General features: G+C 42.4%; 3 protein-coding genes and 1 long non-coding RNA gene across 4 annotated transcripts; 2 read left to right on the top strand and 2 right to left on the bottom strand.

Annotated features, from left to right (window-relative positions):
• The first annotated feature begins 219 nt into the window (after positions 1–219).
• Positions 220–4,623, top strand: chrnb4 (cholinergic receptor, nicotinic, beta 4 (neuronal)). Its single transcript, XM_077626503.1, has 6 exons — positions 220–283; positions 1,655–1,800; positions 1,883–1,927; positions 2,060–2,169; positions 2,323–3,352; positions 4,315–4,623. Exons 1-6 carry the CDS (start codon positions 235–237, stop codon positions 4,480–4,482), a joined length of 1,548 nt encoding a protein of 515 aa, XP_077482629.1. The 5' UTR covers positions 220–234; the 3' UTR covers positions 4,483–4,623.
• Positions 4,624–6,536: 1,913 nt separating this feature from the next.
• Positions 6,537–11,666, top strand: chrna3 (cholinergic receptor, nicotinic, alpha 3). Its single transcript, XM_077626491.1, has 6 exons — positions 6,537–6,769; positions 7,154–7,293; positions 8,343–8,387; positions 9,610–9,719; positions 9,819–10,983; positions 11,394–11,666. The coding sequence occupies exons 1-6, from the start codon at positions 6,706–6,708 to the stop codon at positions 11,520–11,522; spliced, it is 1,653 nt and encodes a 550-aa protein (XP_077482617.1). The 5' UTR covers positions 6,537–6,705; the 3' UTR covers positions 11,523–11,666.
• Positions 11,266–12,375, bottom strand: LOC144093185 (uncharacterized). The gene is made up of 3 exons (XR_013306220.1): positions 11,915–12,375; positions 11,752–11,822; positions 11,266–11,501 (listed from the first exon to the last, which is right to left on the bottom strand). It is a non-coding gene; the product is annotated as an uncharacterized LOC144093185 (long non-coding RNA).
• A 477-nt stretch (positions 12,376–12,852) lies between these two features.
• Positions 12,853–14,741, bottom strand: LOC144092211 (UDP-glucuronosyltransferase 2C1-like). The gene is made up of 2 exons (XM_077624959.1): positions 14,642–14,741; positions 12,853–14,558 (listed from the first exon to the last, which is right to left on the bottom strand). Exons 1-2 carry the CDS (start codon positions 14,644–14,646, stop codon positions 12,959–12,961), a joined length of 1,605 nt encoding a protein of 534 aa, XP_077481085.1. The 5' UTR covers positions 14,647–14,741; the 3' UTR covers positions 12,853–12,958.
• Positions 14,742–14,746: the final 5 nt, after the last annotated feature.

The following is a 14,746-nucleotide window of genomic DNA, read 5'->3' as shown; positions in this document are numbered from 1 at the left end:
GGATGGACTGATAAATGATCACACACTGAAGTATATACTTGAAATCTTTTTTCTTGATATTTTTGTCGCTTTCACTTGTCACACTTTTTGGGCTGACCACTTTTTTTTACCGATAGGAACTCGATGCTGGCTCCGTACCGGGGCGCGCCGACCCGACTACGGCTTGCCCGTCAAAAGTAGCGCTCCACTGGGGCTTCACTGGCTCACTCGTCCCGCTGAGCACATGGTGCAAAAATGACACCTACTGTCGCTATTGTCGCTTGCCTAATCTTTTTATTCCAAGGTAAGAAAAACGAGTCATATCAATAGTTCTTTGTGTAGTGACTAATGTTACATCGCTAACAAAATAATAAGTTTAGTATGATAGTAACTTGTACTTGTACTGTGCAATGTTCAGTTTATTATCCTAATGACCAAAATGGTTCATACAAATGAAAAGCTCAATTTATTTTTTTATTGCAGTTTTCCCAACCTTTACTAAGCCAAGGCACATGTTTTACAATAATAGTAATAATAAGCAATGCCAAAAAAATCACAAAAAGTGGATAAAGGTGAATTAATCTTTTGCCATATTATGAGCATAAACGTGTTATATATGTCATGGGGTTAGCTAGATGAAAAAAATAGGTTATCCTAAATAAAATAGTTTCAGATGAATTAAGTGAAAAGGCATATTCTGCTAAATTGAGTCCCTGAATTAGAAATTAAGGGATATTAGAGACACTTATCATCACTGTTTTTTGAACTTTTTGAATAAGATGTTGAATACGAAGCAAGAAAAAAATAGTGTAATATGTGAAAGTTGATTACTGTTAATATCCATCCATCATCTTTGCTGTTAATCCCCAGGAGTGTCACAAGGGTGCTGGAGCATATGGGCAGGAGGCTGGCTAGAAATCTAGTTGCAAATAAATTGCAGGCCACAAATAGGCAAACAACCATTAACACTTAAATTCCCAGCTACGGACAATTTAGCGTATTTAATCAACCTACCTACCGACCTTTAGCGTGACCTTTTCATGTACACATGGGTGCATGCCAACAAGTTATTAACACGCCTGACCACACTTTCCATCAACCCTATAAAATGTCCCCCAAAAAATGACATCATATATATTCACAGCGGGTAAAATTGCAAGTTTGGGAGGGTTTTGCCCATCACCTTGTTTGACTGACACCCCCTGAGGTCTTTGACAACACCATCTGCTAACCAAAGCAGCGGGGGTGGCAGTGGGAGGCGCAGAGTCATGGTGGGCGTCGCAGCCAGAATCAGAAGGTTCAGATGCCGTAGCATGCATGGAGCCATTAGACAGACGGCGATGTTTGGCCCGCTAATGACTTGTCTTAACAACAAGAAAGCCATTATAAACTTTGCGAGCGGAACAACATTGGAATCGTTGGTGCGTCAAGCCATATTTTCGATCCCAAAGGGCACACTTGACAACTTCCTCAAGTTCTCTACAGTAGCAAATCTACTTGAACAGGAGCCTCCAATTAAAAAGCTTGTCAGTGAATAAATCAATAGGCAACAGGCATAATTCAAATCGGGGTGAGGAAAAACACTTTGGCAAACTACGCAGTGCACGTATGGATGAAAAGTAAACATCCTAGATACAACAGCAATACACATACGATCGATGCTAAACCATTCTAGGTTGCGGTGGTGCCGATTCAGAGGAGCGCCTCATCAACTGGCTGCTTGGCAAGCATCGATACAATCCGCTGATTCGGCCGGCGATAAACAGGACTGAGAGGGTCACGGTGAAGCTTCAAGTGTCCTTGGCACAGCTCATCAGCGTAGTACGTAGTGTTTGAATGATATTGTGTAACTTGCAAATAAGCTGTTCATGTCTTTGTTGTGTTTTTCTGTTACCATTTGTAGAATGAAAGGGATCAGATCATGACGACAAATGTATGGCTCACTCAGGTAAACACAATGAAAACCTATAATTAATCCATGTCCATTCATACACTTTAAAATGGAGCCAACTGCTTCTACACAATATTCTTATTATTAACCGATAATTGGCAGGATTGACTCACTCCTTATCCATTGCAGCACTGGGTAGATTACAGGTTATCGTGGGACCCCGCCACATATGAAGGAATTGACAAGCTGCGTATTCCCTCCAGACACGTCTGGCTGCCTGATATTGTCCTCTATAACAAGTTAGTAGCACGTAAATTAGTCTTAATTTTTTTGGGAGAACTGTAGTTTATCATCTGCCATTGGAAGCTTTGTTGTCTCTGAACCTTCCAATGAATTTCAGTCACAGTTCTGAAATGGAATCTGGATTTGGTTATTTCTTTGTCTTTTTACAGTGCTGACGGAACCTACGAGGTGACGGTGTTCACCAATGTCATTGTACTCTCCAATGGCAGCATTAACTGGCTCCCCCCTGCCATCTACAAGAGCGCTTGCAAGATCGAGGTCAAGCATTTCCCCTTTGACCAACAAAACTGCACCCTGAAGTTTCGCTCATGGACCTACGACCATACTGAGATTGACCTGATTTTGAAAACAGAGGTGGCTAGCATGGATGACTTCACACCCAGCGGCGAGTGGGACATCCTGGCGCTCCCCGGCCGGCGGACGGTCAACCCACTCGACGCCACCTACGTAGACGTTACGTATGACTTCATCATAAAAAGAAAGCCTCTTTTCTACACTATCAACTTGATCATTCCGTGTGTACTGATTACCTCCCTGGCCATCCTGGTCTTCTACTTGCCTTCGGACTGCGGTGAGAAAATGACCCTGTGCATTTCTGTCCTGTTGGCCCTCACGGTCTTCCTGCTCCTGATCTCCAAGATCGTGCCGCCAACTTCCCTGGATGTGCCGCTGATCGGCAAGTACCTGATGTTCACCATGGTGCTGGTGACCTTCTCCATCATCACGAGCGTGTGCGTGCTCAATGTCCATCACCGCTCCCCGAGCACTCACACCATGCCCTCGTGGGTCAAGATCATTTTCCTGGTCAAACTGCCTGCCTTGTTGTTCATGAGACGCCCTAACGATAACGGCGTGCGTCAGAAAATGCAGCAACGGCGGTACTTTCGTTCGGGACGGACAATTCTGGGCTTGACCTCCAAAGCTGGCTGTCCCAAGATTAATACCTTACTGCCTCCAGACTTCTGCACTCCTGGACTAAGTACAATTCCTCCTCTGGGTTTGAACCGCTCAAACAGAAAGGTTGATCTGCAATCCACAGACTTCCTTCCTGGTGCGTTTACTTGCCCACAGGACCTCCGGTCTAGAAGCATTTCTGACTTAGGTACTGAGATCCACGAGGCAGTGAATGGGGTGCGCTATGTTGCGGAGCACATGATGGCGGATGATGATGATCAAAGTGTATGTATGAGGCTTTCAGTCATTGTGTTTCTCTCATAAAGCGTCCTGAATTACCTGAGCCGTCTCATATGTGTCACGGAAAATATGTGGGACTTGTTGAAGCTATCGGGTTGACAAAACATAGACTCTGGTGCCACAATATCCTTAAAATTTCCACAAAAGCATGAGGTCTAAAACATGCCAAAGGCACCATGTTTATTTGTGTAAATACACTGCGACACATGACGACATGTTTTGATCGTGTGACTCTAATTCGCCGACCTGTTCCATTCGGTACTCGGACGTTTCGTCGAAAGACGTTTGGTCCCCAGACGTTTGGTCCCCGGATGTTTGGTCGACCGGACGTTTGGTAGAACGGACGTTTGGTAGAACGGACGTTTGGTAGAACGGACGTTTGGTCGCCAGGTAGTTACTGTTGAAACCAGCTCTCAAAATTATAATCATGAGAGAGTGAGTTTAATATCTAAATATCTAATATCAAAATATCAACAGTAAACTCTGTCATAATTTGACAGCGAGCGAACCCGGCGACCAAACGTCCGTTCTACCAAACGTCTGTTCTACCAAATGTCCGTTCGACCAAACGTCCGGTCGACCAAACGTCCGGTCGACCAAACGTCCGGTCGACCAAACGTCCGGCGACCAAACATCCGGGGACCAAACGTCCGGGGACCAAACGTCTTTCGACGAAACGTCCGGTCACGGTTCCATTCACCTACGAGTCGCATTTGTTTCTGCAACACGAAGCGCTACACCAAAAAATCGGAATGAACAAAAACATCGCCATTGAACAACAACCAAAGATAAGATAGAAGAAGGGACAAGAGCGTTTATGGGGGGGCATATAACTGTGATGATCCAGTCTGTATGATTTTCTGTGTCCTGCTTCTAGACAACCGGTATGAAATCCATCTCAAAATCCAACACTTACCCCTTAGATGGATTCTTCTTTCTGCTTGCAGGTGATAGAAGACTGGAAGTACGTGGCCATGGTGGTGGATCGCATGTTCCTGTGGATCTTTGTCATCGTGTGCGTGGTGGGAACATTGGGTCTGTTCCTCCAACCTCTCTTCCAGACTCATGTGGTTCAGCATCACCAGAAAGCCACCTCTGAGATGCCTCACATTTGATCAGCATTTTATTTAAACATCTCTTGGCTAAGAAGGCAAATCTGTGGGGCAACAGATATAAAGTATTACTCTGCACCGTTCACCTAATTTGATTAATATTGTGAGGTGACATTATGTCAATGTCTTTGTACAAATAAAGGCTTCCACTAAACTAATACCAGCCTAAGTTTTGGAGTTGTGTTTCGGTGAAATCTTGGTGTGATGGTTTGATTCTTTTATGCAAAACAACGCTCAAATATTTCCTTTCAGTTGCTCCATTAGCAACCATTGACGGTCCTACAAGTCAATTCCTTTATGAAAGTTTAGATGTTTTTAAAATACTACACAATTAATTTAACTACGACAAGACATACCTAAGATGACAGCGAATGAACTTTTTGATCTTAGTGTTTCAAAACTAGCTTCTTTTTGCTTTTCAGCGAGGACTCCATTTGAAGTCGAGAAGCCGCCAAAAATCTTAACTTGGCAATAACCCCGAAAGAATCGATAAAATCAATTTATCTTCAAGCCCCATTCAAAAGTGATCTTTTAACACAGCTATAGTCTTCTCGTTCCAATACTGCGTCCACACACATACACATTCGCTGCTCATTAAACGATGCTGAGTGGGCTCATTAAGAGATTTTGCAGACTGGCATCCATTTTGCTAAAGCCCCATCAGGAGATAAACATCAGCCTCCATGTTAACTACTTCCTCCTCTTCTTTTTATTTTCCTCGTTAGCTACTATGGTGCGAAACATTTTATTAAACGCTTTAATAGACAGTGACTTTTAGATTAGCTTTTTAAAAATAAGTATACGTACAATGATCTGTATCTTCCCTATATGCTCTCAAAGCATTTATGGGATGGAGCAATATGTTTTCAAGGGTCAGCAGCGTAAGGCAGCTCCCTGTTTTATGTCAGTGGACAACTCTAAATTTATTTAACTGACTGCTCGTTCGTCTCGCTGAAGGACACGGTGGAAAATCATTCTGGCAGGAGGAAAAGTGGAGCATTAGTTCAGGAAAGATGAAGAAAAGCACAATAACAGACATATTTTTGAAAGAACGCTCACAAAACGTTGACAGGGTACATTTAAAATCACATTGCTTCCATTGTCCTTTTCTTATCTGCTTTATGTGTTGCTGGCTATTAGCTTTTTACATTTTATTTTTAAATGTTGGGTTTTAGTATGAACTCTTACAAGTGTGTCTTGTGCAAAATCTTCCAAACACTGAGGTGTCAAATTCAAGGACGGTCGGGCAGATTTTGTGTGGCCTGTGGAAGAAAATAAATTGGTTTTACTGTACTGTTCTAGCCAAAATATAGCTTTTTTCCAGTTTGTAACCTTTGTGTACTTTGCATTTTCTTCATGTGCCTGCGTGGGTAAGTTTTTATAATTTATATTTTTAGGTTGTCATCTGAAAATAATTTCAGTTTAAACTGACTTTTTTTAGGCACAATTTTCTTGAAATATTGACTTCAGCTCCAGTAGAAACTGAACTTTAAATTATTATTTTTGTTAAAATTTTAAAAGTATTTGTATAATGGTGTAGAGTGGTGCTCCATTAAAAATGCATTAACACTGAAGGCAATGGCAGAAATAAGATTATACCGTGTGCAGTCGATAGGGCATTAAGAATGACTAAATAATAATTCGCAGTTTGTATTTATGGAATTTGAGCAACGATTTAAATGGTAATTATCAATAACCATCCGGGCGACCAAAAGACCGGCGACCAATCGACCGTGTACCAGATTATACTCCCTCTCAGGCATATGCCATGTTCCATAAATCTGCAGTTTACAAAAATTTGTATTCTAATTACATCATGTATTGATTAATTTTCAACAACTATCCCAGTCGACCTTGGCCGAATGGTGTACTACACCCTAACGTGTTTACTGATCCATAGTACCAGAATCATTGAAGTAAAAGACAAATTCATTCAACTGAACTGGTGAAATGAAAAGCTTATCATTTCTGTAAAAAATACACCGAGGACGACCTTAGCGTACTTTGCATGTTAATAAAAGTCAACACTGACTTTTCTATCTATGATTGAATCCAATCAGCTTGCCATAGGTTGCCGTGGTGATCAAGCTCCTGACAGAGGTTGGCTCAGAAGTGCCTCCCTCTCTTGTGCTCGCTCCCCTTTCCTCTCGGCATCCTTTCACTCTTTGTCTTCTTCACTTTTTCCAAGCCTGGAGCCCCCACACTCTACGCCCAGCAGCAGACAAAATGAAAGACAGTTTTTTCCATCCTTTTATAGCCACCTGTTCCTTCTTTTTGTTGCATCTACAAGGTGAGTTACAGCACTCCTGTCAATTATCCTGTGACTTCACAAGTTATGAGGCACGTGAGTTAAATATGGATGGGAGGGAACTGAAAATCGGCATGTATTTGCTTGTAACTGAGGATCGCACTCTTTTTCCAAAAAATTAATATTGCCTTTTTAATCATATTTCCAAAAATCATTAAAAAGTCAATTTGAAAGTTGCCTTTCAGAACTCTATTTTAAAAAACAACCACATGAACATTCTTTTTTTCTAATTTGATGATTACTACGTATTGATTTTTTTTCTTCATATCATGTAGTGAATATTGTTTTTCTTAGGTCATTTTTAGTGGCATATTACACAAAATTTCAAGATGAATTGATAGATTTATCCATTGATATTTCTGTCAGGAGGAGCATGTTCAGAAGGCGAGCACAAGCTCTTCTCCGTCATCTTCTCCAAGTACAACCAGTTTATCCGACCAGTCGAAAATGTGTCTGAGCCAGTCATTGTTCAGTTTGAGGTGTCCATGTCTCAGCTGGTTAAAGTGGTGAGTAGTTTGCCTGCCTAAACTGTACGTCTGTACCCACACCCAAATCTTAACTCAATATGAACACAGCATGAGGCAGTGAGACAATTTTGCAATCGAACTGCGTATTGATCTGAAAAAGACAGATGGTGGTGAATAGATAGTCAGGAAAATGGGTGGGATGTCAGTGCTGGATTGCCCAAGTCATTTTTAAGCAAGTGAAGTGTGTTTATGAACAAACATTGGACTTTTAAAGGGTGTAGAGCAAGAGTGTCAGACTCGGGTTGGTTCGCGGGCCGCTTTAACGTCAACTTGATTTCATGTGGGATGGACCATTTTAGATATAATATTTAGATTTTTTTAAATAAATGGATTAAAAGAACTGGATTAAAAGCCCTGAATATTCACTTTTTTATAGATCTAAAACAATGTTTAGTTTAGCTTTTTTTTAAAATATTTTTAGATTTTACAAAATTATTTTTGAACTAAAAAGACAGAAAAAATTGATTAAAAAATTACAATTATTGTTTTAAAAGGGGATAAATCAGGAAATTTAATATACATCTATATTCTTCATTTTAATTTGATCCTAAAACAGAAAGTCGGCACTCATGATTTACTTTCCCGGGCCACACAAAATGATGCGGCGGGCCAGATTTGGCCCCCGGGCCGCCACTTTGACACAGGTGGTGTAGACTTTCGCGGGTGAAAGAAAAAATCCGTGCAGTTGAGATGCGAGATGCATTACGTCAAGATGTTTCAATGGATTAACTATACGTACTAGTTTCCTACGTAGCGGGAGCTTTGGTGCCCTCTTGTGACATGTAATTTAAAATTCAGCACCCAAAATGAAATGAGTTGTTTTCAGCAAGAAATAAGGAGCACATTAATAGAAATGCGCAAATTTGTGAACAATGAACTGCAACTGTATGGGTGATGTGGACAGCACATCCTTGGTTGTTTCATTTCACACTTGATTCTCCCGTACCCAGAATGTTGGGAACAGCAAGGGAAACTATGATGAAATATTAAAGTTTGACTTGTCCTTAAAGACATTCTGCTCCTCTCAGGATGAAGTCAACCAAATCATGGAGACCAACTTGTGGCTGAGACATGTAAGTCATGATTACAACAGTTTAATGACGCGGTCGTGAAAAGTATTTGCATCTATTTCAATTATATTTCCATTCATAATGTAACTTTTGATCAGTATAATCAATAAGAGCACATTTTCAAATGGACTAAAATTAGCGCAAAAGATAAAGTGCCCTAAAACACTTTATAGACATAAATGCTACACTGTAATCCACAGAGCAGTCATTGAGGTTCTACAAGAAGTGCTTCACTTAAATAAAAAAAAAAAATAACAACTTTCATTTTCATTTATCTAGGAAACGGAGGCGACATTGTTGAAATTTAATTGGCTGTGAATTTAATTGTTTTTTTTATTGTCGTTTTAATGCTCTTGCAAGAACTGCCAATAGCTAAAAGGCCATTGAAGAAAATTTTACTTTCTTTGGTGCAATGTGAATAACTTATTTTTCCCTCATGTTCCTATAGGGCACATGTGTCAAAGTGGCGGCCCGGGGGCCAAATCTGGCCTGCCACATCATTTTGTGCGGCCCGGGAAAGTAAATCATGAGTGCCGACTTTTTGTTTTAGGATCATATTAAAATGAAGAGTATAAATAGAGTATAAATGTATATTAAATTTCCTGATTTTCTCCCTTTTAAATCAATAATTTTAATTTTTAATAAAAAAAATTCTGTTTTTAGTTCAAAAATCATTTTGTAAAATCTAAAAATATATATAAAAAAGCTAAAATAAACATTGTTTTAGATCTATAAAAAACGGAATATTCAGGGCTTTTAATCCAGTTCTTTTAATCCATTTATTAAAAAAAATCGAAATATTCTATCTAAAATGGTCCGGCCCATGTGAAATCAAGTTGACGTTAAAGCGGCCCGCGAACCAACCCGAGTCTGACACCCCTGCTATAGGGGATGTGTTTAAAATCAAAGCGTGTGAATTATATGTTGTTCCGTTTCATGTTCAATGGCGCGATTTATGCCTTCTTTCCTTATTAACTTTTATCATGTGCCAGGCACTAAAATCTTAATGTTTCTATCGACCACTGAGCCAACAATTGGACATGATTTGTCCCCTGCTCAGAATGTAAATTTCCATAAAAGTAAGTTTGCATGCACCATAGAATGACTCCTTACATTGTAGACTCTGATAAGTCATGTTTATATTATTATCCTAAATGTATGTGTCTATTTGCTTTCTATTACATGTATTGAAAGTACTGTAATTTATAATGACGGATTGTTTCAGATCTGGAATGACTACAAACTCAAGTGGAATCCCAAAGAATTTGGAGGCGTCGAATTCATACGGGTTCCGTCAAACAGGATATGGAAGCCTGATATTGTACTGTACAATAAGTGAGTGTTTTTCCTCGCCTATTTGGTGAAAAAAAGAACTGGGAAGCAGCATTCTGCATGGGTTCACTTTTGAATAAGAACTTAAATTCCTTACCACAGCGCAGTTGGAGACTTCCAGGTGGACGACAAGACCAAGGCTCTGCTTCGGTACAACGGTGAGGTCACGTGGATTCCTCCTGCCATCTTCAAGAGCTCGTGTAAGATCGACGTCACCTACTTCCCCTTCGACTACCAGAACTGCACCATGAAGTTCGGCTCTTGGACCTACGACAAGGCCAAGATTGACCTGGTGCTGATCGGCTCCACCATCAACCTCAAGGATTTCTGGGAGAGCGGCGAATGGATGATCATTGACGCCCCCGGCTACAAGCACGACATCAAGTACAACTGCTGCGAGGAGATCTACACCGACATCACGTACTCCCTATACATCCGCCGTCTGCCGCTCTTCTACACCATCAACATGATCATCCCGTGCCTGCTCATCTCCTTCCTCACCGTGCTGGTCTTCTACCTGCCGTCCGATTGCGGCGAGAAGGTCACGCTGTGCATCTCTGTGCTGCTCTCCCTGACCGTCTTCCTCCTGGTCATCACGGAGACCATCCCCTCCACGTCGCTGGTCATCCCGCTAATTGGCGAGTACCTGCTCTTCACCATGATTTTCGTCACCCTGTCCATCGTCATCACCGTCTTCGTGCTGAACGTCCACTACCGCACGCCCAAGACGCACACCATGCCGCGGTGGGTGCGCGGCATTTTCCTGGGCCTTTTGCCTAAGGTCATGTTCATGACCCGACCGGGGAGGGCGATGGAGAAGGCGAGCGAGACCGTTCGGATGATCCGCTCTAGACCGTGCGACCTTCACGCCGCCACGTCCCATCACGAGACTCGGGCTCTGGCGTCCAGCCTGGCGTCCGGCCTGACAGACCGCCACCGGCTCGCCAATTCCACTGAGCTCTCTAATCTCAACAATTTGAACACGGGCGAGTTGTCGGGCTCGCTGTGCTGCGAGGGACGTTGCGATGATTGCTGGCACCGCAGAACTGGAAAACTCCCGGCGGACTCTGGAGGAGGCGCGGGCTTGGGCAACCTCAGGGTCCTGAATGCAAGTGGCGTGACCAGTCCGGGTAGCCAGTGCTCCAGCTCAGAGTCTCTGGATGCGGGGGTACTGACCCTGTTGCCGTTCTCCCCTGAGATCAAGGAGGCTATCGAGAGTGTCAAATACATCGCAGAAAACATGAGAATGCAGAATGAGGCAAAGGAGGTGAGATATGATTAAAGCTTTCAGATTTTCTGTTTTCTGCCCCGCGAACCACATTCCCATCTCAGCAGTCAGGCGTGCTGACTACCGAGCTACCGAAGACAAATTTCAAGCAATGCTCATAAAATCTGTTGACTCTTTTGTCTGGTAAACTAAGATATGATGTTAGGTAAAAAGTATATTCATTATCTTTTGTTCAGTATAGTAATCAATAGTAATGAAACAACATTTAATTCTTTTGACTCCCCAAGATTCACATTTCTGAGCTCGGTGATTGTAAAATGGTTGAATTTTGTAGGACAAAGAATCAAAATGAGTTTTTGAAATGGCTGACTGTCAGCCCATAGAATCTTTTCTTTACAATTTCTACCTTGCTTTCATTCTCTGCTTTGTCCTTGTTGCTTCCCTCAAAGGTTCAAGACGATTGGAAATATGTCGCCATGGTGATCGACCGCATCTTCCTGTGGGTGTTTGTCCTGGTGTGCATCCTGGGAACCGCCGGTCTTTTCCTCCAGCCACTTCTAGTTGGGGAAGACATATGAATACATGTTTTCTCTTGTTGGTATTTTTTTATATTAATTAAGACTGTCAGAACATGTCGATTTTTTAAGACCTTAAAACGAACATAAGTCATTGAAAATGTGAAACACAAAAAAGTGATAATAGTGCGACATCTAACGGTCATATTGGGCTACAACAAATAGCATGCAGCAGTGGATTTAAAGTGGTTAAGACTCTAAATTGGGGAAGTGGTTAACGCGTCGGCCTCACAGTTCTGGGGTCGAGGGGTCGATCCCGGGTGGGTACTTTGGTTTCCTCTGTGGCTTCAGCACCCCCGTGACCTTTGTGATGATAAACAGTTTGGAAAATGAATGAACATCTCTAATTAGATAACTTTCAGCAAGAAAAACTAAAGTCCACTAAAATCACTCACCGTGGAAGATATCGGACTTAAGATGCTTGCCAGTTAAAAAAAAAAAACTTGGAGTCTGCACTGTAAACAGTAGTTAAATGTGAAGGCGTTCAACATATGCACCTGGTGTGAAGTGATTCTTTTGCCTCACTTTAGTGCGGGAAGCGTGGGTTCGATTACCACTGGGTGGTTTGTGAGTCTCTGTGTGCAGTCTGCCTTTTGTTCAAGGTCAGCTGGAATGGGCTCCGGCACCCCTGACTAGGGTAAGCCATGCTGAAAATGAATGAAACTCAACATACTGATTGGCAAAAGAAATAGCTTATGACATTTTTTGGTCTAACTGCCTATGACAAAGCATTCCTGACAGGTCTCTCCTTGAACAGGCAGGTAGTCACAAGTTCTGGGTTTGCGGGAACCATGAACACGTTGGCTGCTATAAACATACCTGTACATCACAGGTGTCAAAGTGGCGGCCCGGGGGCCAACTCTGGCCCGCCGCATCATTTTGTGTGGTCCGGGAAAGTAAATCATCAGTGGCGACTCTCTGTTTTAGGGTCAAATTAAAATGATAAATATAGATGTATATTACATTTCCTGATTTTCCTCCTTTTAAATTGATAATTGCTATTTTTTAATCCATATTTTCTTTGTTTTTAGTTCAAAAATCATTTTGTAAAATCTAAAAATATATAAAAATATTTTCTGTTTTCCACTTTAATATGGCACATAATGATTAAAAGAGCTTTTCCCTTACTAAGGGAAAAAAACATTGTTTTAGATCTATAAAAACCGGAATATTCAGGGCTTTTGATCTAGTTCTTTTAATCCATTTATAAAAAAATGTAAATATTATATCTAAAATGGTCCGCCCCATGTGAAATCAAGTTGACGTTAAAGCGGCCCGCCAACCAACCCGAGTCTGAAAATATAGAACATGGAGTAAATCATAACTGCTATCATTGTGAAGAAACAAGTATTTTATTGACTCATTATTATTTTGTCTTTTGCAGTATATAGGAAGAGGTTACTGTACATATTGTAAAAAAAAATTGAAATAAAACTTCTCTAGTCGCGTTTCAATTTCCTCTTACAAAAAGTTGAGCACAACAATCTGATCATCATAAAAACTGTTAACAACAAGACCAGCACGACTCCAGATAGGAAAAGATATACGTCCATGGAGTAGTAGGCGTACCAGGGCAGCTTGTAAGACTCGATCCTGAGGTGAGGCGCACCCTTGTGCCGCATGACAAACTCGATCCAGAATATAGCATTATCTAGAGGAGGGACGGGTTGATCTTTGTGGAGCTTGGAGAGCCTCTGAATGTTCTTCCTGTAGGAAGGCTCAGTAAGAACTTCCTGGAGGGCCTTCAGGAAGTTATCATCTTTGTCAACTGACGACAATGTGACCGTCATGCCCGCTCCTCTCTCCGTGAGACGCACCAGGTTGTCGTGCTGGTCGAAAAACAACGGTATTCCCACCACCGGAACGCTGTGGTAAATTGCTTCCAGGACGCTGCTCGTCCCACCGTGAGCTACGAAGAGTTTCGTCTTCGGATGCCCAAGCAGATCGTTCTGTGGAATCCAGTCCACGAGGAGGGTGTTGTCGCCCAAAGTGGAAGGCTTAGAACCTCTATAGCTCCAAATGACCTTTTGCGGGAGCTTTGCAAAAGCAGCCGCGATCTCGTCGGCGAGATCTTCTGGCAGTTGGCTCACTATCGTCCCCAGAGACATGACGATGACGCCGTGTTCTCCAGAACTCTGGACAAACTCCTCCAGGTGGTCAGGTAGAGGTTCCGCTGGCTTACACTGGAAGCCCCCCATGTAAATGACGTTGGGAGCGGTGGGGCGAGGAAACTCAAAGACAAAGTCCGCTCTCATAAGCCACAGGTCTGCCTTCTGGATAAGTTCAACAAACCTCACCTCTGGGCCAAAGAACCGATCGCAGACAGCTTGATATTGCGGTATGACTAAAAACGCATACAGGAATTCCCAGGTGGCGAAATATACAAGGTTCTTAATCCTCTGAAAGAAAGCCATCTTATCAGAAAGTCCGGAGCCAGTCGCGGGAACATAAGACAAAGGAGAAGGCGCAATGACCTGATGCGCCTCTTTACTCATCACCCAGCGTACGTTATAGACCAAAGGAACCTGCAGAGCATGAGCCAGCATGGTACCCGCCCCCAACTCCGGGTCAGCGAGAACCAGGTCGTACCGACTCTCCCTCAGACGCGCCATTAAATTGTCGTCGTTTAAAATCTCGGTAGCCATTTTGCACATGATCGCGCTAGTTCCGGACATAGCCTTGAACATTTGAAGGTGCACGCCCAGAAAGGTCATCAAGGAGCTTTGCTGCCTCTCCAAGGCAAAAGTCTTCTCCAGTAGGGGATTGACAAAGTCCGAGTCGAACACTTCGCTCACGGATACCGTGATGGGGTTGTAGTGTGGCATGCCGGTCTTGATGTACCAGCTCTTATCAGTCCGTATCACATCGATGGCGTGACCGTTTGAGTGAAGTTTTTTAATCAAAACCTCCATGTTCAACCAGTGGCTTCCCTCGAAGGGTGCTACGAGAATCTTACCACAGAAACAAACACTCCAAATTGACAACCACACAAAGAGCGCCAAGGAGAAATGTGGGTATCCATGCACGGGCATCTTTAATCTGAAGAAGTAAACAACAACAAACTCAGTCAAGTGCATGGCACATAGTGCACTTTATTTTTAAGAATAGGATGGCAAACATACCTCATCGCAGCAGCTGAGTTTACACACAAACGATTGTCTTCCTTCAGTTTGAATTTGTGAGCAAACAAAGACCAGGAAATCCCTTACATAAGAGTGCTACAGCTC

This window comes from Stigmatopora argus, chromosome 2 (genome assembly GCF_051989625.1).
Source record: "Stigmatopora argus isolate UIUO_Sarg chromosome 2, RoL_Sarg_1.0, whole genome shotgun sequence".
Classification (NCBI taxonomy): Eukaryota; Metazoa; Chordata; class Actinopteri; order Syngnathiformes; family Syngnathidae; genus Stigmatopora; species Stigmatopora argus.
The sequence above is the reverse complement of the archived record's forward strand: the minus strand, read 5'-3'. Positions and strand labels throughout refer to the sequence as shown.